The sequence below is a fragment of the Staurois parvus genome, unplaced genomic scaffold (genome assembly GCF_062004578.1).
Source record: "Staurois parvus isolate SC_StPar_1 unplaced genomic scaffold, SC_StPar_1.0 ptg001591l, whole genome shotgun sequence".
NCBI classification, from domain to species: domain Eukaryota; kingdom Metazoa; phylum Chordata; class Amphibia; order Anura; family Ranidae; genus Staurois; species Staurois parvus.
Genome location: NW_028319387.1, coordinates 541,641 through 565,698, shown reverse-complemented (window position 1 = coordinate 565,698; position 24,058 = coordinate 541,641). Strand labels below are relative to the sequence as shown.

The 24,058-nt window shown below is 43.9% G+C and overlaps 1 protein-coding gene across 7 annotated transcripts in view; it reads right to left on the bottom strand.

The window, feature by feature from the left end:
* Positions 1–24,058, bottom strand: part of MPRIP (myosin phosphatase Rho interacting protein) — a 277,723-nt gene that overhangs the window by 108,658 nt on the left and 145,007 nt on the right. For 6 of the 7 annotated variants that reach the window (XM_089662962.1, XM_089662960.1, XM_089662959.1 and 3 more), the window contains exons 5-7: positions 21,150–21,234; positions 10,316–10,514; positions 5,576–5,729 (exon numbers count right to left, since the gene is read on the bottom strand). In XM_089662962.1, coding sequence (XP_089519088.1) covers positions 5,576–5,729; positions 10,316–10,514; positions 21,150–21,234 — 438 coding nt within the window. Of the gene's footprint in view, positions 1–5,296; positions 5,730–10,315; positions 10,515–21,149; positions 21,235–24,058 lie in introns of all 7 variants that reach the window. The other variant, XM_089662965.1, reaches the window with a different exon arrangement.

The following is a 24,058-nucleotide window of genomic DNA, read 5'->3' as shown; positions in this document are numbered from 1 at the left end:
AGAATGTCACCAGCACACCGAGGATCACCAATACGGGTCCAAAAGTTTTAATAAACAATCACATAGTTATAGCAAGGCAACGTTTCGGAGTCTCGCAGGACCCCTTCATCAGGCATGTGACCTGCGAGACTCCGAAACTTTGCCTTTGCTGTAACTATATGATCGTTCATTAAAACATTTGGACCCATACTGGTGATCCTCGGTGTGCTGGTGACATTCTCCCTTGCTGGGTCTGTAAATATGTCACATTTACCAGCCCCTACCTTTCCTGAATGAACACAACGAGTAATTAGTACCGATCACTCACTGTGTTCATACATAACTGAAGCCTAGTAAACAGAGTTTATTTGGGGGCCCTGTCACCATGGCTGTATGGGGGCCCTGTGGTTTCTGACAGCAGCCCGGCACCCTGGTTGCAAAAGGCTGGCCTATGCTGTCAGCTGCTAAAGCTTTTACTTGAACTTTTTCCATCAATTTGCTTAAACTTTTTCTGAGACAATGTTATAATAATATTCCCGCCTACAGATGTGAAAATGAAAAAGCTGCACAGGAAGCTCCCAAATAAATGGCAATCCACAGGTTACAACGTTAGTCCATACAGATTCACTAGCCGGTACAATACACACACAGTGTAACGGTTATCATCTTGGTTAGTAGTGGAAAGTCTTGTATACCAAAGAGTACCTGTCTCCTACAGACAATGAAGACCCCATCTTATATTCCTGCAAACCATTAACTTGTTGGGGACTAGACACCCCCCTAAGGCATAAAGGGGTTCAGATCTTCAAGGTGGTGTCCATGGCAGGAACGTCAGTACTTCTTGGTGAACTGGGAGGTGGAACATTGGCTCAACCCACGTCGTCATTGAGTGTAGAAGACAGGCACACCACCAGTAGACGTCAGTGAGTGAACACCAGAGGCAGTGAGGGGTTAGTGTGTTAGTAGACAATTATGGGCTGGTGGCAGAGGTGACGGTTATTCCATGCAGTTAGGTCAAACTCCAACATGTGCAGTGGCATCTTCTAAATGTCTTCTCAGCAAGTCGGGTGTAGGCCTAAGAAACCTTCATAGCTCTGGGCACATATACTGTATATTACCATTTCACACACAGAGCTCACATTGACCTTTAGGGGGGAGATTTACTAAAACTGGAGGGTGCAAAATCTGGTGCAGCTCTGCATAGAAACCAATCAGCTTCCAGGTTTTACTTATCCTTTTAAAAACCATTTTATTAATAAAAGTGAAATACACTATAACTTGATTCATTTCCTCTATATTAACCACCATGGAAGGGAAGATCATCATTTGAGTGGAGAAGGACCCCAAACAGCAAGATATCATCTCATCCATACTCTGGCCCATTTAACCACTTCCCGTCTGGCCTATGTATATAAATGGTGGGATGGGAGCAGTGCAGGAGCGGGTGGCCGTTTACAAACGGCCTCCCTGCCCCCTGCTTGTGCGTGCTCCCTTGGGGCGTGCAGCACCGCAATCCGGTGCCCGCTGTGTCCTCTGGACACAGTGGAACACCGATCGTCCTACAGGACCTCTGTGTGAGGTCCCGATCATGTGATCACTGATTGGCCAATCAGTGATCACATGAAGAGTAGTAAGCAAGATGTCACTTGTGACATCATTGCTTACTACGTGTGAAATCTGTGAATGATCACAGAGGTCACATGGTACAGGGCTATTCACAACAGCCTTGTACCATGTGACAAGCTGTGACCAATCACAGCTCACTCAGTATTTCTCAATAGCTGCAGGAATGCAGTCAGAGAGAAGGAGCTATGATTGTTTTTACAGACTTTATGGGTGTAAAAGCAATCAGTGTAAAAAAAAAAAAAAAATCTTCATCACCCCCCACAAGTAGTACAGTGTCACCATGGTGAAACTGTACTGCTAGGGTGACAGTATGAAAAAAACCAAATAATATAAAAAAAATTAAATAAAAATGTAAAAAAAAAAAATATTATAATTTTTGGTTAAAAACTAATTTGGGCTATTTTTACTAAAAAGATAACTGAATACATTTTGGCCAAGATTTATGAGAAAGATCATTTATTTGCAAAATTTTATAAGAAAAACACTTTTTTTCAAAATTTTTGGACTTTTTCATTTATATAGCAAAACAAAAATAAAAATCCCAGTGGTGAATAAATACCACCAAAATAAAGTTTTATCTGTCTCAAAAAAAAATGCTAAAAAAATTCATATGGGTACAGTGTTGCATGACTGCGCAATTGTCATTTAAAGTGTGATAGCGCTGAAAGCTGAAAATTGGCCTGGACTGGAAGGGGGTGAAAGTGCCTGGACTGGAAGGGGGGGGAAAGTGTCTGGACTGGAAGGGGGGGAAAGTGTCTGGACTGGAAGGGGGGAAAAGTGTCTGGACTGGAAGGGGGGAAAAGTGTCTGGACTGGAAGGGGGGAAAAGTGTCTGGACTGGAAGGGGGGTGAAAATGTCCGGACTGGAAGGGGGGTGAAAATGTCCAGACTGGAAGGGGGGTGAAAATGTCCAGACTGGAAGGGGGGTGAAAATGTCCAGACTGGAAGGGGGGTGAAAATGTCCAGACTGGAAGGGGGGTGAAAATGTCCAGACTGGAAGGGGGGTGAAAATGTCCAGACTGGAAGGGGGGTGAAAATGTCCGGACTGGAAGGGGGTGAAAGTGTCCGGACTGGAAGGGGGGTGAAAATGTCCGGACTGGAAGGGGGTGAAAGTGTCCGGACTGGAAGGGGGTGAAAGTGTCCGGACTGGAAGGGGGGTGAAAATGTCCGGACTGGAAGTGGTTAAAAGGGACACAAGCATTATATGACCTTAACGGTTTGGTCATATACCTGAGGTGAGAGCACAACAGGTGGGGGAGCACGTCCATGCAAGTTTTCCCGCACAAAATATTTTATTTTAGAAGCACGGGTTACTATATTTTAAAGTGAACCATGCAAGTTTGAAGAAATTTCATAGATGGACTTTTTTTGATAATTATATGGCCACTTTTATAGGAAATGGACACTGGTTTATTATTTTTTATTCACCATTTCATACAATTGTTTTATTTATTAGCAACAGAAATAGGATGCATTATTTTAAGTGAAGCGCAGCTCGTTGCGGTATATATTATTGAAGTTAGAAGCCGATTGGCTACTATGCACCAGATTGCGAGAGCTCCGGTTTTGGTAAATCTCCCCCCGTAGTTATTAAACGCTGTTGAGTTTTTGAGAAAAACCCCTTAAAGTAAATGATTCCATTTTCCAATCATCCTTCAAACCCTTAAGCCAAGTCACGCATCCATGTTATAAACCTGAAATTACTGCTGAACCTCTCTGCTGATTTACATCATCACAGGCAGGAGGGGAGTAGAGATGGTGTCTTTGCTAGCAAGGGTGATGGAGCTTAGAAAAGGGAAGGATATAGAACAAAATAATGCAAGATAACATTTGACACAGTTTGGTCAACTACAAAAAAAAAACCCTAAAATTTGTTTTTCAAACACAATATTCTACAACATTTCTTAACAATTTTGCATAAAAGGAGTACGAAACTTTAAAGGGCACGTCCCCTACACATCACTTTTTTCCGTAATGAACAAAGACCAGTACTCAAACATGGACTTAAAGCCAGGGGCGGACGGACAACTCATGGGGCCCCCGGGCAATAGGGGATCATGGGGCCCCTGTGTCCTTGCCCAAACTCCAAAAAGCCTATGAAAAAGGTACCAGGGGCATCTCATGGGGCCCCCTACTGACCTTGGGCCCTCGGGCAGTGCCCGAGTTTCCAAATGATCAGTCCGCCCCTGCTTAAAGCTGTGTTAGCATTTTTGCTGGCATGAAACATTTTTTATTGCACCTTTCAAACATGGCTGCAGCCGTGTGATAAAGATTTCGGTTATGGGACGTCTTCCCTCTCAACTGTCTACTGTTGGTGCAATTTAAAGCGTGATTGTCTGGATACCACTTCCTTTATGGAAACAGTTATTCAGCCTTTTAGTCACGTGACCAATACAATTAAGAGCGCTTTAAATTATATTTGAATATAGGTCTTCACTAATTAAAAAAAAATAAATAAAAGTGTTGCCCACAGCAACCAAATGCTTGCTCCGTTTTCCAGTATGGGCAATAGACCCATCCCTTGTATTTTTTTCCTCTGTTTAACATCAACATAAAAGACATGAAGGGTGCATATATAAGTGCAGAGTTCAGGAGCCAGTCAATCCAAGAGTGCAATCAAGCAGGCACTTATAAGGCAGCTGGGCCACAAGCTCTTCCAATGACAACGGAAGGAGCTCAAAGATTCAAAAAGCAATTTTTTATAGCCACATACTGGCATCCTGGCTCCTGGAATTTGCTAAGACCCATCTATGAAGTCAGTAACCAGCACTCCAGCAAGTGCACTTTAAACTGGAGGAGTCTAGGCTACAACCATTAACACATTTGGCTGCTAAAGAAGTAGAAAAAAAAAATACAATAAAAAAAAAAATAATCAGTACTAAATCCCATAGTCTCTGTAGCCAAAAAGCAAATACAGTATCAATGTTGAAAAAGAAAAAAAAAAGAAAAAACACAACAGAAAAAAAAACTTTTAACAAAATAAGGCACCGCTGAAGACAGACTCTGCCCATGCAGTCTTCAAACTTAGCTCGTGTCCCTTTTTATATAGAAGAGACAAACCTAATTAAATCTATTCTAGGCAGGCCTTGTAGCTGGGACTGATTTTTATAGCGCAAAAGGAAATGTGTTATATTTTTGGCTTCAGGGGCCAGAATGGGGTTCAGTACCGATGTTCAATATTTAACTGTATTTATTCTTTTTTTTTTTTTTTTTTTTTTTAAAAAGGGTGTATTTAGTCTCATTTAACATGTCAAGGAAAAAAAAAATATCAATTCTTGGGAAAATGCGATTTTACTAATCTTTAAAAAGGTACAAACTATGCTTTAGAAAACAAATATTCAATAGGGTTTCCTTAAAGCAGATCCATCTGGAAACATGGCTCTCCAGCTGTTGCTCCAACATAGGTCTGAACAGGCCAGACAGCCACGGGTTACCGTAAGATCTCCATTAAGAAAAACAAAAAGAAGATATTTGCTTCATCAAGTTCTTAATCTTCCTCAAATAAAATTCAGATGGTATATCAATTTCCTGGAAACCCGCAACATTTTACAACATTAAAAAGAGCGTAATGATTTAAGATGTAAAAACAGTCAATCCACACAATCTCACCCTCTGTAATATTTCATCCCCCCCAAGAACATCTGATGCTGATGTTAAAAGCAAAGAATATAGAAACTTCTCAAAGAACTAACCTCCGTTGTTGGCCAAAAATACGTGCCACTTCCTCCCTCCCTGGACTTTGCGCACGCGAACGTTGCTCCAGCCGTCTCTTTTCTTCCTGGAAGAGGTCTCTGTGTGAGATCCGGCGTGCTCGAGGGACATCAGCCAGAAGGGCATATTCCTTGTTGGCCAGGAAAAGGGGGCTGGATGGCATTTTCGTCTCCGGATCTAGCTCCTCTAGTTGGCAGTGCCTGTTATCTGGGGGAGGAAAAGGGTCTTGTTCCTGGTCGAAGGCATCGTAGACACTATACCTGCTGGGGACATCGGGCGTTGAGGGCGAGGGAGGCGTTTGTGAAGGCTGTTCTTCCGTTTTCAAATCTTTCGTCTTCTCTAAGGAGAAATAGCCGCTTTCCACGCGTGTTTTACGTCCGCCGTCAACGCGGTCTCCGTTCACCATTCCTCCATCTAGGGATAGAGCCCAAGATCCATCGTATAAAAGGGTAATGACTAATAAGGTGTAGAGGAGCAAACTAATGAGTTATATTTTGGATACAATGCAGCTTAAAAAATATAAAAAAAAAGCAACGACATAACTTCTCCAGTAAAAGGAGATAATACAATGTGCAATAAAGAGCACCTGTCACTTGGACACATTGCATTCAAAGGAAATGTGAAATTATTCCATGCAAAGGTTGAACTCCACCATACCTCATCAAGCAGTTTGGGCATCTCACTAAAGAGGCACATACCTTGTGGAGAAGGGGAAGTCAGGGTTCTCTGAAGCTAAAGTTAGGTCTTTATACTCATGCTGACAGCTCCTAGCTTCAAGATTTCAATAAATCTGTCAACTTAGTAAAAGGTTTACCACAAACCTATTGTTCTTAATTATGTGTAAGAATGAAGTACTACTTGCTTGTCTCACTGACTTTGGGATAAAGTTGTTGTTTGAATGTCGATAGCTCCTAGACAACTTAGTGACACGTTTAGCTCAAACTCCAACCCACGATTCCTCCCACTGACAACAATGATGGGGCACGATTCCTCCCATTGATATGAGGAAGCTCTATTCCTCCCATTGACAACAATGATGGGGCACGATTTCTCCCATTGACAACAATGATGGGGCACGATTCCTCCCATTGACAACAATGATGGGGCACGATTCCTCCCATTGACAACAATGATGGGGCACGATTCCTTCCATTGATATGATGGAGCACAATTCCTCCCATTGATATGATGGGGCACGATTCCTCCCATTGACAACAATGATGGGGCACGATTCCTCCCATTGACAACAATGATGGGGCACGATTCCTCCCATTGACAACAATGATGGGGCACGATTCCTTCCATTGATATGATGGAGCACAATTCCTCCCATTGATATGATGGGGCACGATTCCTCCCATTGACAATGATGGGGCACTTTTCCTCCCATTGATATGAGGAAGCTCTATTTCTCCCATTGACAACAATGATGGGGCTCTATTCTTTTTATCATTTTTTCTTTACTCCCACTGACCACCAAGCCTGAGGCATTGTTTACTCCCACTGATGCCACAGCATTTTCTACTTCTTTCACTGGCCACAGTACACCCTCCTAAAATTTGAAGGGAAATAAAACTGGCCATTTGCTTTGAAAGTTTGGAGACCCCTGGTCTAGGGGAAAATCTAACAGAGAAAAATACTTGCCTTACTTCAGGGTCAGGTGCCAGCAGACACTCCCATCTTTCTATCTCCAGTGATGGAACAGACAGGTTGTCAACATCATCACGTGCAATGCAGGACAAGTGGTAACCACTATAAGAGTATAAGGCGAAGAGCTGGTAAATCATTCTCCCACCAGTAATTTATTCATAAAGGGTACAGTGTGCAAGTTGCAGTGCCTTGAAAAAGTATTCATACGCCTTGAAATTTTCCACATTTTGTCATGTTACAACCAAAAATGTAAATGTATTTTATTGGGATTTTATGTGATAGACCAACACAAAGTGGCACATAATTGTGAAGTGGAAGGAAAATGATAAATGGTTTTCAACATTTCATACAAATAAATCTGTGAAAAGTGTGTTGTACATTTGTATTTAGCCCCCTTTATGCTGATACCCCTAACTAAAATCTAGTGGAACCAATTGCCTTCACCAGTCACCTAATTAGTAAATAGAGTCCACCTGGGTGTAATATAATCTCAGTATAAATACAGCTGTTTTGTGAAGCCCTCAGAGGTTTGTTAGAGAACATTAGTGAACAAACGGCATCATGAAGGCCAAGGAACACACCAGAAAGGCCAGGGATAAAGTTGTGGAGATGTTGTGCATCATGAAGGCCAAGGAACACACCAGAGAGGCCAGGGATAAAGTTGTGGAGAAGTATAAAGCAGGGTTAGGTATAAAAAAATATCCCAAGCTTTGAACATCTCACGGAGCACTGTTCAATCTATCATCCGAAAATGGAAAGAGTATGGCACAACTGCAAACCTACCAAGACATGGCCGTCCACCTAAATTGACAGGCCGGGCAAGGAGAGTATTAACCAGAGAAGCAGCTAAGAGGCCCATGGTAACTCTGGAGGAGCTGCAAAGATCCACAGCTCAGGTGGGAGAATCTGTCCACAGGACAACTATTAGTCGTGCACTCCACAAATCTGGCCTTTATGGAAGAGTGGCAAGAAGAAAGCCATTGTTGAAAGAAAGCCATAAGAAGTTCCATTTGCAGTTTGTGAGAAGCCATGTGGGGGACACAGCAAACGTGGAAGAAGGTGCTCTGGTCAGATGAGACCAAGATTGATCTTTTTGACCTAAAAGCAAACCGCTCTGTGTGGCAGAAAATTAACACTGCACATCACCCTGAACACATCATCCCCACCGTGAAACATGGTGGTGGCAGCATCATATTGTGGGATGATTTTCTTCAGCAGGGACAGGGAGGCTGGTCAGAGTTGATGGGAAGATGGATGGAGTCAAATTCAGGGCAATCTTAGAACACCTGTTAGTCTGCAAAAGACTTGAGACTGGGGCGTAGGTTCACCTTCCAGCAGGACAATGACCCGAATCATCCAGCCAGAGCTACAATGGAATAATGTAGATAATGTCATATTCATGTGTTAGAATGGCTCAGTCACAGTCCAGACCTAAATCAAATTGAGAATCTGTGGCAAGACTTGAAAAATGCTGTTCACAGACACTCTCCATCCAATCTGACAGAGCTTGAGCAATTCTGCAAAGAAGAATGGGCAGAAATGTCCCTCTCTAGATGTGCAAAGCTGGTAGAGACGTTCCCAAAAAGACCTGCAGCTGTAGTTGCAGCGAAAGGGGGTCCTACAAAGCACTGACTCCGGGGGGCTGAATACAAATGCACAGCACACTTTTCAGATATTTATTTTTAAAAACATTTTGAAAACCATTTCTCATTTTCCTTCCACTTCACAATTATGTGCCACTTTGTGTTGGTCTAACACATCAAATCCCAACAAATTACATTGGCGTTTTTGGTTGTAACATGACAAAATGTGGAAAATTTCAAGGGGTATGAATACTTTTTCAAGGTACTGTACAGCAGCTTACACATTTCGGTAAAAAACCCTTATTCATAGCCTTTTTTTTTTTTTTTTACTGAAACGCGTATGCTGCTGTAACTTGCACACTGTACCCTTCATGAATAAAGTACTTTTATTGGTAAAACGAGTTGCCGGCTGTTCACCTTATACTCGTAAGCAGTTTAAAATGCCAGGAAGATACTGTGAGCTTTGGAGCACCCTCGGTCTACCTCCAAGGAGAATCAACCTAGGCGTACATTTTCTTAAGTGGTGACCATTGGTCCTGATTTACAGAAGGGGCGAACTGACAACTCATGGGGCCCCTGTGTCCTTGCCCAAACTCAAAAAAGCCTATGAAAAAAGGTACCAGGGGCATCTCATGGGGCCTCCTACTGATCCCGGGCCCTCGGGCAGTGCCCGAGTTTCCAAATGGTCAGTCCGCCCTGCTTTACAGGTGATGACATCAGCAAGAATGGTGGTGACATGACCAGTGAGAGATCTGCAAGAAGAGCTGCTTTGGGGGACCGGACATCTCAACCATAACCAGTAGGGAGGAAGACTGCATGACCATGGAGTAAGGTAAGCAATATTCCCTTGTCAAACCATCTCCTGGAAAACGTTTCATTATTTTCTGCAACTGGTGGGTGAAAACCATTTCATTTTTAGCCAGCCCAGAGTTCCTCTTAGTGACTAGATGTGACTTGACTTTTCTGAGAACTGCTGGGAAAAGAGCTATGGAGACAATTTATGAACAAAAAATTAAACCCAATTTCAAAGTCTCAGATAACATCATGCTTCCAATTTTGCATCCCCCATCTCTCTCCTCGGCAGCTTGTTAGCATCATTCCCAGCTCAATATAATTGCAAGAGTCATGATAACTGACAGATATACCTAAAGGGATGAATATTAGATAAAAATAGTCCCTGTTACGTCTTCATAAGATCAGGCTATGTCTACTTAGTATTTCTCACGTTTACTGTCAGCTTCAGAAATTTGGTAAACTCAAGTCTCCCAGCACCTCCACTTCTCACCAGCTAAGAAACCATAACTGGTTTCATCTCAGCTTACACATACTTTATATACTGAACCCTACATTAGACGTAGACCAGCATTATCTCAAGCGTGCTCAGAAGTCTTTATGTTTCATGCAGACCTTTGGGTTTACAAGAATCAGAATGGAGCTTAACGTGGAGCTGAGTGTTTAGGCTTCAGAGCAAATGCCGAACTCAGATCCCATAAACATGGAGTGCTGCCAAAGCAGCTACACTTAACTTTCTATTAATGAATTTTTGGTTGGAGATCATGGTGTATGTAAGGAGGACACTTCGCCTGTGCTGCGACTTGACATGGAATAAAGACAAGGGTTTAAATTGCATTTAGACCATCAATTGTCAAGCGTTAAAATTAATTTAACAGATTCCAATTTTCTGCCACATACTAGAGTCGCAGTAAGGCATAGGTATGAAAGGCTTGACTGTAACAGATGTCTCTCATCTCCTCTTGTTTAGCTCACCTCCTTTGTTGTCCGGTAGAGGCTCACTCGGGGAAGAGGGCACCTGAATGGGGCTCTGCATGGGGCTGCTGCTGCTGCTACTGTCTTGCCCATCTTTGCCCTTTACCTCCTCCTGCCACAGTGTAGATTTGGTGGCTGGAACCTTCTCAGCGCTAGGGATCCCGGTACTGGTTGCTGCCATTTTTGCCGGTCCGGGTTCCTGAAACGGGAGGTGTGTGACTATGTCAATAAGCCAAGTAATCGTTACATACTGTATATGGTAAATATAACTTTCATTTTGGAAAATACATAACCCAGTTGGCTTTGTAGCTGGGAAAATGGGTAAAAAAACACTGCAAAGGGGCTTGTTGTAGATACCACCAGTGACCCTGTTTGCTTTTTCCCATAACATCAATTATCATGTGTCTTGTCTCTGTGTGGGAACGGCCCTCTTGGCAGAGGCAGGGTTTTGCTTCCTCACGTCAGAGTCTCCAGCAAGAACAGGGAGCAGTAATGACATCACCCAATATCTCCTCCACTCCAGGACTCATGAAACTAGCTGAGGCAGCAGTGTCTTGAACCACACACTGCAGATATATATATATACACACATATACATATATATATATTATACACACACACACACACATATATATTATACACACACACACATATACATATATATATATTATACACACACACACATATACATATATATATTATACACACACACATATATATTATACACACACACATACATATATATATATTATACACACACACACATATACATATATATATTATACACACACACATATATATATACACACACACACGATGCTGAAGGCACGGGAGTGCCTATGAACCCTCATATATCTGGAATTGCAATGCTATTTTGCAGAAGGAATTCCAAACAAAAGGCATTTTCTTATGGTAGTGCTTAGGCACAGTTACCTTTTCTAAAATTTTTATATAACTTAGCAAACTTTCACTTTTTTAGTTCACTTACAAATTAACCACGTCAAGTCTGGACACTCACCCTCTTCCAGTCCAGGCCAATTTTCAGCTTTCAGTGCTGTCATACTTTGAATGACAATTACACAGTCATGCAACACTGTATCCATATTAATTTTTTATCTTTTTTCTTAGTGTTTGTTATAAAATAATCTTTCTTCATAAATTTCAACAAAAATATATTCTGCTACATTTTTTTGGGTAAAAATAACCCAAAACAGTGTATATTATTCAGCTTGTGTGAAAGCTCTAGAGTCTACAAACTATGATTGAAATATATATATATATATATATATATATATATATATATATATATATATATATATATAAATTGATCAGTTGAGACCTAAAAATGCTGGACACTGGTATTGCGTGTGACAGTGATCAGGACACTGGTATGGGGTATGGCAGTGATCAGGATGTTGGGATGAGGTATGGCGGTGATCAGGACACTGGTATGGTAGTGATCAGGATACTGGTATGGAATATGGGGTAATCAGAATGCTGGTATGAGGTTTTGAAGTGATCAGTTTGTTGGTATGGCATATGGGGTCATGAGAACGCTGGTATGGGGTATGGTGGTGATCAGGCCGCTGGTATAGTGTATGGTGGTGATCAGGAAGCTGGTATGACATATGGCAGTGATGAAGACGCTGTTATGATGGTGATCAGGACATTGGTATGGTGGATGGCGATGTTTTTGTGAACAATGAAACAGGTGACTGGGGCTGGCTGCATTATTTCTTTACATTTCAATGGGGCAGTGATGAGGGACACTGGGGTGGCTGGCACTGCAGTCTGTGAGTGTATATGCAGCCTGATAAGTTGCTTGTACATTCACAGGCTGCAGCATCGGTTCTCTCTTCTCTCTGTTTTTTACTATGTGACTGTTATGATTGGACACAGCAATCCCATGGTTAAATACCATGTGACCACCCAAACACAATGGTAATGTGATCTGCTGTGTCCATGTGACACTAGGATCGCCAAGCTCCCACATGCATGCTCTGTGAGCCTTGCAGGAGCCTTTGATGTGGACTGACATACACATCCCGTCCGCTGTCTATAGGCAAGGGGTGGACGGGAAGTGGTTAAAGTGGTTGTAAACCTCAGACATGAAATATGAACAAAGCATATCCTTCTATAGTGTGTACTTGTCTCAATCCAGAGCACTAAGTGTCATTTCTCTATCAGCGTGGATCACTTCTGACATGTTTTCCTGACACCAGGAGAAAAATGGTGACAGGGAAGGCACTGACTGTGATTGAGAGCCTCAGCTCTGTTCCTGTCAGCTGTCTAAAGAGGGGTGTGTTTCTTTCCTCCAATCAGCTCTCAGAGCTCTCCTCACTGAGCTCTGCAGAGTGTAATTTACAACCACTTTAAGTCTCTCTTCTATCTAGAAGACTGTCAAGCCCCAATCCACCCTATGAGAAGTACTTGATGACGAGTTGTTCACATGGTGGTTCAGGAATGGCAATGCCACTGGCAAATATTCTGAATTCCATGCCTCTTCTGCCTTACCTTGTGACCAACTATTGCTAAATATAGACCAGAATGTGTGGTGAAGGTGAAAACTTAAAAGAATATGTAACCCCAACATTTCCTATCCCTGATATGTGCCTGTTGTACCATGTACTTGGATGAAAACGTATCCTGTTCTCTTTACGGCTTCCTTTGTGTGAAATTCTGTGTGTTCCACCACCAGTACCTCTGCTTTCCTATTAAAAACTGACCTTACTAAGCAGGAGAGCACAGCATGATCAGTTCTCTAGCTGTGCTGGGAACTCAGTGTGCTCTCCTGCAATGATCAGACTTCTGATGACATTCCCCCTCCCTCCGTACAGCCATTCACTGGGAAGATTAACGTGCTGCTGTTTCTCCTCCCCTATCTCTTACGCAGCTGAGAACAGAGGGATTGTGATCATTTATTTAAAAAAAAAAAAGAAAAAGAAAAGGTTTTTATCATTTTTTTTTATCTATACACAAATGATTTGCTCTCATTTCTATTTTAAACTAAATAGGTTGTTTGACAAAGTGAGGGTGTATGAAGGGTGTAGGCGACTTCAAGAGGGATTATTTTAAATTGGTTGCTCGCAGGATTAACACCAATATAGAGGGTTTACAATCACTTATACAATATCCTTCTGGGCAGACCGGTGCGGAGAGGCTTCAAATTGCACTTGAGTAAACAAGTTAGTGACAGGCTAAAAATATGATTGCAGGCAAGCAAATCCAGACATTATGTAATACAGAATACATCAAAATAGCACAAGGAATAAAAAGAATAAAAAGTGGAAAGCGCAATAACTAGATTTCAGTTACTGGAGTCTAAAAGGAAAATGTGATTTCTGGTTAGTTGTCGTACAGAACTCCAGAAATCATCTCCACATTTCACACTACAGTGACCCAGAACTGACTACGAGGGGGTTACATCATTTTACCCATCATCGTCACCTCCGCTCCTAAATAGGCCCATGTAAAAAATGTGTCCTACTTTCCATCCTTCGCAAACAAAAGGTGCCCTTTCCACAGAGCGAACGCCGCGCTGCTCAGATCTGTGCTCAGTCAGGCATTTCCGACTGCATGTCATGTTCACGATTGTTGCTGCAGAAAGGTCAGGTGGAGGTTGTAGTTGGGCTGCATTTTATTAGACCTAACCAAATCGATGGCAAAGTATTTCCAATGGGTGATGTTTGTGCACCACAATCTACATGAAAGTAGAAAAAAAAACAAAAAAAACAACAAGAACCTATTAGAGAAACTCGGCCACTGCATGATGTGATCAGAGGGAGGCCTGCAGGCGGTAGCAGCAGATTTCTTATGGCTTGGTGCTCTCAGAGGACGCTTGGATACTACGAGAGACTGCTGCACTACAGTGCTGGAGACATCATAGGACCTTCAATACAATCGAAGACTACAGCTGCTGCCTGTGGACAGCGAAAGCATGTTTTCTGGCTCCTCCATGAACACCAAGTCATCCAAGTGTCAGAAGAAACTACAACTAGGCATAGACCTCATATCTTCTAGAGAAACCCAGGAGAACCTCCAGCTGGAGCACTTTGTGTGACATGATGGCCACCAGCTCAGAGGTCACAACTGCCCTTCGCTGACGGTAAGTCAGCTTCTGAATGACTGGGATGCTGAAAGAGCAGCATGTTTATAGGTTCTTGTGTCTCTTTATAAAAGCAACAGGTTTGCTTTAAATCTCTTGCGACCAGAGGTCACTGGTTCCTGACCGTCCAAAATTAGCAGCTTCAGTTTTTTTAGGTTAACATGACAGATACGCTACAATTAATTTTTTTACCTTCATTTTCACATTGTTTTTAAAGGTTTAAAAGGATTTTAACTGATATCATGTTTTCATGAACTATGTTACAAAAACAAGAGTTAAAAAAGAAAAAGTTAAACTGGTTCTAAAACCAAAAATTGGTGACAGTATGGCACCTCACCCACCCTTACACAAGTCCTCACTCAATCTAGCATTGTGCCCGTCTGTAGCGCCTCTCCCTGCTCTCACAGGCTTTGCTGAGGCAGCGGGAATCAAATTTTGAAAGAAGGGAGCGGGGGCGGGGGCCAAGCTGCGCTGTCTGTGTCTATAGATGTAAGCAGCGTGGCTCAGGATCAAGCCCGCAGGTGTGCCACAATAGGAAGTGGCTTCCTGTGTTGGCACAACAAGACAAGGAGGAGCCATAAGCACTGGGCAGGGGACCTGAGAAGAAGAAGAAGATCGGGACACTCTGTGCAATTCCAACGCATAAAGCGAGCAAGTATATCATGTTTGTTATTTACATAAAAGAAAAAAAATGTACTTTACAATAGCTTTAACGAAAAAAAAAAAATATATTAAAACAAAAATTTTTTTAAGAAAAATTGGGTTTTTGGTTTACCTGTTTTGCAGCAGTCTGCAAAACATGCCAACCAAAAGGTAGTGTTCTTAGCAACTCTGACATCCACTTGGTAAAATTTTGTAAAAGTATAACTCAAAAACCAGGTAACAGCTTTACAAGCTTGAAAGCTCCCAAAGCCTGATGTCAAATAGCCCAGGAAGCACCCACACTCCTCCTGGTAGAATTAGTCACCAAAAGTGGTGGAACCTTGTCCTTTAAACCACAAGCCTGAGAAATAAGCTGACGGAATAATCAAGAAATGGCAGACTTGGAAGCTGCGTGACCCTCCCTTTGGACCTTTAGGAAGAATAAAAATGGAATCCGACTGACGAACAGCATCAGTCAACTTCAGGTAACACCTGATAGCACAAACCACATCCATATTGTGAAGAACCATGTCTGTGCTTTACGACAGAAAGACAGCAATACAATGTCCTGGTTGAGATGGAACAAAGAAACCACCTTAGGTAAAAATGATGGCTGAGGTCATAGAACCACCTTGTTGCTGTGGAACACCAAGAAAGGTTCCTTACAGAAAGGGCAGCCAATCCTGAAACTCTGCGAACTGAAGTAATGGCAAGCAGAAAAATTTTCTTCAGAGTCAGAAGGACTAAAAGGTATATCCCCTAAGGCTTCAATATGGAGATTTTTGCAAAACAGGAGGTACCAAGTTGAGGTCCCATGAGGTCAACGGAGTCTTGACTTATGAAACAATATGCATGATGCCTTGCACAAAGGATGAGGAATGAGAAGCAACCGGTCTCTGAAAAAGGACCCCCAAGGTCAAAACCTGACCCTTGATCGCACTTAAGGCCAGTCCCAGATCAACTCCAAATTGGGGAAAAAAAGGCCAGGATGAGACCCACGGCATAAATGAAATCCCCATTCCTCACACCAAGCAAAATAAGATTTCCAAGCTTGGTGGTAAATAGTCTTTGGAAGTTGCATTCTGAGCCTTCTGTATGGTAGGTATGACTGAATCAGAGACTTCCCCTTCTCTCAAGACCCTGGCTTCAACAGCCTTGCTGTTAAAGCCAGCATTTGTAAAGAAGGATGGAAGACTTGACCTTGTGATAGACGGTTGGGTCAATTTGGAAGATTCCCATTGATGTCTGCCAATATGTTCACAACATCAGAGAACCAAGTTCTCCTGGGCTGGGCAAGGGGGATCAGAATCATGGAATTTCAAGGCAGACAAGATAGCAGCTGTTAGGCTACGTTCACACTAGCCTTGTGTGCAGGCGGCAGAGAGGCGTTTGTGAAGCGTTTTTACCGCTTCCCAAACGCCTCTGCCAATTCTGCACATTACAGCACATGGTGCTGTTCTAACGGGAGCGGTCGCGTTGCGTCGCGGCAAAACGGACGCCTCTGGACGAGTCAGGAGGCTTTGAAGCCTCCTATTCTCGTCTATGGTGCCGCTCCGCAAACGCCCGGCCGGCGTTTGCGGTGCGGTTGCGACGCGGTTGCGGAGCGGTAACACCACTCAAACTGCATTATAGGCGTTTGTGGGGCGTTATTAACGCTCGGCAAACACCTAGCAACCGCCGCTAAACCGCGCATGCGGCGTTTGCTGAGCGATTGCCGAGCGTTAAAAAACGCTCTGCAAACGCCGGACCAACGCTTGCCAAACGCTATAGGGGCGTTTGGCAAGCGTTGGCAAAACAGCCAAGTGTGAACGAGCCCTTAGGGTGGGAAGGCGTAAATTAGGAAGATCTGGTCCCACAGTGCCACCAAAGAACCACCACGCACGCTGCAGGATCCCTTGTTCTGAAATGAACCTGTCAAGTTTCACATTGAACCTGGACACATCAGAGTTTCTCATATACCTCTAGGTGAAGAGCCCACTCCCCCAGAGATGGTTGTTGATAGCTTGGAAAATCACCCAGACTCGAGAAGTGGTAACTTTAAATTAGTTCAAACAATTTACACAATAAAACTCAGACTTTTTGGATTACAGATTAATTCCTCTTCAGGAGTTGATTCCTCAGAAAAGGAGTCTTCAGCACCCTCTTCTAATGGAACATTCTCTTCTTCTTCTACCTCATCCTCCACTGGTTCCTCCTCTGTTACTAATGAGAGGAAAGGAAAAGGGGAACGCTTCCATGTGCAACCAAGGTATTGCTACAACATGTAGGTTGAGGGGGGTACCAGCAGGAACTATCCCAGGGCAATCACCAGTCAAAGCTACAAGACCTCCCAGGTGGTCCAATCTTTACCTCTCATGGTAGGCTTTGCCACTAAAGGCCTTCAGGGACACGGCTCACCAGATGGGGATCACTGCTCTAGACCTGTGTAGCACCGTACTGGTCCGCAAGGCAGTACATCACTGTGGAGGACTCAATGCAGACTGGCAACCTTACTGGCTGTCTTTGCGTTTTGAGTGCAGGGTCCAGGTATCACTCCTCTGAGCATCGAAAGCCATAGGGAAGAGATCCAAATAAGCAAGTCTTCTAATCGCAGAAGGAATCATTGAGAAGCTAACTGCCAATCGGGGAGGGATTATGCCTACAATGGCATTTGCTTTCTTTTTTTTTTTTTATTACCAGTGTCCAATCATCTGAAAGTGTCAGAATAACCCTATCATAATTGAAATGAAGATACTCTGTATCTGTGATGTATGATAAAGAAAACAATGTACTGTTTTCTAATCACCACAAGAGATACATTGGCAGCTGTCAACATCACTGACAGTGGTTTACAAGCAAAGCCATGTGATCACTACGTCAAAGCGGCCATGGTAATCACATGATCAGGCTATGCTGATCAATTTACGATCAATAGTAGAGGCCAAGAGCTGTCAATGACAGCACAATCCTAAAGCTAGGCGCATGCCAACATTCCCATAGTATGGGATTTTGGGTTGAGGAACATTTATCTACAGATTACAGTAGAAAAGAAATTAAACAAGATTGATAAAACAGCTACAGGAACAGGGGGTGGTGGTTTATCATTATGTCCACCACTCCTCCCATCTTTGGGCATTTTTATTCTTGTGGTTCCTGAAAATCTGCTGTTGGGCAAGTCTTCTAGATTCTAGAACTAGTAGCGGATATAGGCCGTAAAGCAGGCCACTGACCTCCCTCTACCAGACAACAGGGAGAACTAGGAGTCAAGTGTTGCTCATTTTGTTTCTCGTTTTGTCATCAGTCAATGATTCATTTATTTAAGGGCAGCAGTGCCCGGAAAAGGTCTACTTCCGCCTAGCTTAGATGGCTCCTGAATGCTGTATTAATTTGTCCCCCGAGCTCAGACAGCTTCCTTCTCATGCAGATGATCAATGAACTGCTGCGGAAAACAGTAAAGCTGCAGTAATTTGGCAAGGACATGGCATCAATATTGTCATCATAAGGCAGCCATATTTTTGTAGCCCACACTCAATTCTCAGGCAGACAGCTAGTTGGGGCAGTGCTGTCCTCTATAATTCATCGCTGTTTCTTTGCCAGCCTTGGCATCTTATCTAAATGTCACTAGCACTTGGTGGCACATATCTCCCCAGAAACGTAAGCAAAGTGGCGCTTGAGCTGAGGGATCCCACGCAACTCGAGGGAGTCGGATAGGGTGAGTCAGAGAGACGGCTGTCTATTACCATTTATAGTATGAGCCTAAGGCTGGACACAGAGACCCTCTGACATCATTTTCTACTGTGGGGGGGAAGATGGAATTTCACCCACGTTATCAGGGAGAAGCGATGAGGCCCAGGTCCCTGTTTAATACCTTATACCTCCCTGTTTTCTCAATTTTTAGTTAAGATCTGTTGATTTCCTCCACTGATGGGTTAATGCTCTCACCGAGATGTGCCGAGAGCAGCTCAAAGAAAGGGGAGTTCTAACCAGCCATGGTATAGTGAAGGCCCAAAAGGAACCCCTGGCAGGAATGCTCTTATCTACAGCATTGCCTTCTTAAAGTGAAGCACTTTAATAACAAAAACATTAAACCCCCCCAAAAAAAACAAAAGGGGTCACTCTTCTTTTTAAAGGACCAGTCTAGTAAAAGTCATGTTTAGTAGGTAGTACTGGGTGAGTTAGCCCCCAGCTTCCTATATGTCTTGAATACTTCAGCAATAAGATCTCCCTGCCAAATTTCTTGACTCTGCTCCTGTCAGCCTGAGAGTTTTGACTGCTTTTGACCACCTTTGTGTATTTCCTCCCCTACAGTGCAGGAAATAAGTATTTGAACCCCGGCCAATTTTGAATGTTTACCCGCTCACAAAGAAATGATCGGTCTAAAAATCGAATGGTAGGTGTATCGTAACACTGAGTGGGCAAACATTCAAAATCAGCAGGGGATCAAATACTTATTTCCTTCACTGTACATCCTCCATAATATAAATTAAACCAGCCATGGCAATTCAAGAGATATCTCTCCCAATATTCCGAGACATGCAAGAACTTGCCACATGGTTAAATTCTACAGCAGTGGTCTCCAAACTCCTTTGCTTGCCTTTTTCGGAGCTACGAACCAGTGGTTCTAGATATATAGATGGAGACATAAAAGTATTCATTTTTTTGGGCTCCTATTTTTTTCTTTTTTGGGATTTTTACGAATATATCTGAATACTCTAATTTCAAGAAGGCAATCCTCTGTACGTAAAAAGAAAATGTCATCTCCCCACGAACACAGAACCTACATCTGAGCAGACAAGACTCAAAAAGCATGTTACAGCCCAATACTTTTCCCTATCTTTACCTATATTTAACTTATTTATAAAACTTTCACAGTCTGCTGAACATTCACAAACATTTACATACAGTACAGTGACATCAGGAGCAAAATGCACTTAAATGGGCTTACGCTGTGCATTTGCAGTGCACTTTAGTGGCCATTCTGCCCTTTGCTTTAACCACTTGCCTACTGGGAACTATTATCCCCTTCCTGCTCAGGCCAGTTTTCAGCGCTGTTGCACTTTGAATGACAATTGCACAGTCATGCAACACTGTACCCAAATTAAACTTTTATCATTTTTTGATAATGTATTTTTTGTTAAACAAAAAAGTCTGATTTTTTTTTTTTTTACTTTTTTCTTCATTTCTGTTAAAACATTTTGCAAATAAGTAAATTTTCTTCTTCACCAATGTGCACTGATGAGTCTGCACTAATGAGGCTGCACTGAAGAGCACTGATGGGGCTGTAATGATGGGCAGCACAGTGGCTAAATGGTTAGCACTTCCGCCTGGCACTACTAGGGTTGTTGGTTCGAATCCCAAATACAGCACCTCCTGCCTGGAGTTTTCATGTTCTCCCTGTGCCTGCGTGGGTTTCCTCCGGGTACTCCGGTTTCCTCCCACAATCCAAAAGACATGCTGGTAGGTTAATTGGATCCTGTCTAAATTGGCCCTTGTATATGAATGTGAGTTAGGGACCTTAGATTGTACGCCCCTTGAGGGTTAGGGAGTGATGTGAATGTACAATATATATGTAAAGCGCTGTGTAAATTGATGGCGCTATATAAGTACCTGAAATAAATAATCAGGGCACTGATGAGCAGTGCTCTGATTATCAGTGTAAATGTCCCCCATCACAGGAAAGCAGGTTATTGGCTTTCCTTTCCTCAGACAGTGACAACGCTGAGAAAAGGAAATGCCGATAACCGGCATTTTTTTACATGTGATTGGACACAGCTGATCACATGGTAAAGAGTCATCGTTGTTGGCTCTTTACCCAGATTGGTGATGCGCTGTGTCCGAGGGACACAGTTCACCATGGATCGCTGTGCAGCGCGACCCCGGTTCCTTTTGAGATTCGTGTTACAGGAAAAGCAGTGACTATTGTGGATGACCATTTGGAGTCGCAGGTAAACTCAGCCCTTCTGTGTTTTGCCTTCATTCACATACATATGTGCAGCACTGCGTTCAAATGCAAAACGCAGCATTCCTAAAATAAAGCCTGCCCACCATTTCTTGCACCTGCAGGCAGCCCGTCACCTGCAAAAAAGAAAAAGTAAATGACACCTTTACCTGCGGAGTAGGGGGCTCCACTTTCCTCTTCTTCTTCTGATTCTGCTTGTTGGTCTTTGGGTACACAATCAACATCTCCAACCAACTGTGAGAAGGAGGGAAAAAAAGAAAAACCACAAATGAGATTTTTCACAATGACACACAATGCTACCATACAGTATGAACTGTTTCAGGGCCTGCTGCTGGAAAATTCATCATGGCAACAGTGACCTAAGTCGAAGAGCCACCTGATTTGGACATGTAGTAGTAATGCCAAAATGGTGGCAGAGGGACTAAGTGGCCTTTCCTCGCATCCTCAACCGCAAGTACAGACTGCATCTTACAACAGTAGTTTTCTATTCCTCAACGGTTTAAGGAGTGCGACTGAATAGAATGAACCGACAGTTTATTTGCCGGGTATCCCAAAAAAGAAAGCCATCACCACCAGTAATGTGCATATTACTGAGGATCAGAGTTAACCATTATACCCAGTTTTATCACCATTTTGTGGAAGCGACACCGTAAAGTCCAGCCCCTTAGGGTTGTATAACGTGTCAAAGAAAAATTACAAAAAATTATTATTAATTGACATACAAACACATTTACATTAATTCAGCTTTAGGTGATTTTTGAAAGGTGTTTAGAAGAGCTGAGTAAACTCCCAGCATGCATGAGGACAAAAGAATATATCGAGAGAGGGAGAGAGAAAATATCGAGAGAGGGAGAGAGAAAATATCGAGAGAGGGAGAGGGAAAATATCGAGAGAGGGAGAGGGAAAATATCGAGAGAGGGAGAGAGAAAATATCGAGAGAGGGAGAGAGAAAATATCGAGAGAGGGAGAGAGAAAATATCGAGAGAGGGAGAGAGAAAATATCGAGAGAGGGAGAGAGAAAATATCGAGAGAGGGAGAGAGAAAATATCGAGAGAGGGAGAGAGAAAATATCGAGAGAGGGAGAGAGAAAATATCGAGAGGGAGAGAGAAAATATCGAGAGAGGGAGAGAGAAAATATCGAGAGAGGGAGAGAGAAAATATCGAGAGAGGGAGAGAAAATATCGAGAGAGATAGAGAATATTGAGAGAGAAAATATTGAGACGGGGGGGAGAGAGACGGGGAGGGGAGAGAGAAAGCGCGAGAGAGGGGGAGAGAGGGGGGGACAGAGGGGGAGAGAGGGGGGGACAGAGGGGGAGAGAGGGGGGGACAGAGGGGGAGAGAGGGGGGGACAGAGGGGGAGAGAGGGGGGGACAGAGGGGGAGAGAGGGGGGGACAGAGGGGGAGGGGGGGGCAGAGGGGGAGAGAGAGAGGGGGGAGAGAGGGGGGGGAGAGAGAGGGGTGGAGAGAGAGGGGGAGAAGGGGAGAGAGAGGGGGGGAAGAGGGGGGGAGAGAGGGGGGAAGAGGGGGGGAGAGAGGGGGGAAGGGGGGGAGAGGGGGGGAAGGGGGGGGAGAGGGGGGGAGAGAGGGGGGGGAAGGGGGGGGGGAGAGGGGGGAGGAAGAGGGGGGGAGAGAGGGGGGGAGAGAGGGGGGGAGAGAGGGGGGGAGGAAGAGGGGGGAGAGAGGGGGGGAGGAAGAGGGGGGGAGAGGGGGGGAGGAAGAGGGGAGGGAGAGGGGGGGGGAGAGGGGGGGGAGGGGGGGAGGGAGAGGGGGGGAGAGGGGGGGGAGAGGGGGGGGAGAGGGGGGGGGGAGAGGGGGGGAGAGGGGGGGGGAGGGAGGGGGGGGAGGGAGGGGGGGGAGAGGGGGGGAGGGAGAGGGGGGGAGAGGGGGGGAGGGAGAGGGGGGGAGAGGGGGGGGGAGGGAGAGGGGGGGGAGGGAGAGGGGGGGAGAGGGGGGGGGGAGGGAGAGGGGGGGAGAGGGGGGGGAGGAAGGGGGGGAGAGAGAAATAAATAGAGAGATAAATTGAGAGGGATAAATAGAGAGATAAATTGAGAGGGATATATAGAGAGAGGGATAAATTGAGAGACAGAGAAAGAGAGGAGAGAGAGAGAGAAAGGAATATTTTCATCAGAGCAGTTAAGATTAGCCTGGTAAGTATAATAAACAGAAATTAAACCTATGCAGCATTTCATATTTACTTGCATCAAAAAGTAAAACAAATATTAGCCCTCAACATAATAAATATAGGCAAGAATAGAAGGCATGTCGCCAGCAGTTCTAATCCTCCCCATTGTATAGAAGAATAAAAGGTTCACATTACAAATATTTTGTGCAATATTACTCTGCTTTAGGAAAATACAATTGATTAACTGAGACCATGTGCTGCCTTTTGAATGACCTCCGTGAATCGCGGGCAGTTTTGAGTGTTAGGAAGAGGGGAACGTTAAGGAAATTTATACAGGAACATTGGAGCGTGGAAAGAGAGCTGTGCAGAGTTTATATAACAAGTCGTGAAGCATTTCATATACAAGTACTGGAGTGGAGAGAACAGAACTCACAGGGAGTCAGGGCAAGACAGATGGGCACAAGGGGGAAATGGAAGGGGTTTGGAGCGACAGGCTGGGCATACATTACACAATTCTCTTGTACATTTTTCAATAGGACCCCACATCTCTCCTCTGCAATGTAAAGCATTGGATAAAAAAGCATTGATCTAGTGCTTTAAAGATTTAAAAAAAATGGCTGGAACCGGAAGTGACATCGCTCCGGTCCTCCAAGGGCATAGAGATGACTGGTGGCCATCTTTCCTTCACTCATCTCTATGCCCAGCGCTGGAATTGATGGTTTCTCAGGTAAGGCTCAGAACTACCGAGCGGCGGCCGGTGGCGGCAGCGGTGAGTGGCAGGGTTTTTTCGCCATCTGTATCGGTGCTTTCTTTTCATTTCGGCCAATGGCCGAAAGGGGTGTTTTTGGCCGAAACATTTTGGCCACCGAAATTTCAGTGTATCCCTATTTGTATTCACTAATAAAAATACAAGGTTTCTCCTGAACGGCAGAGAAG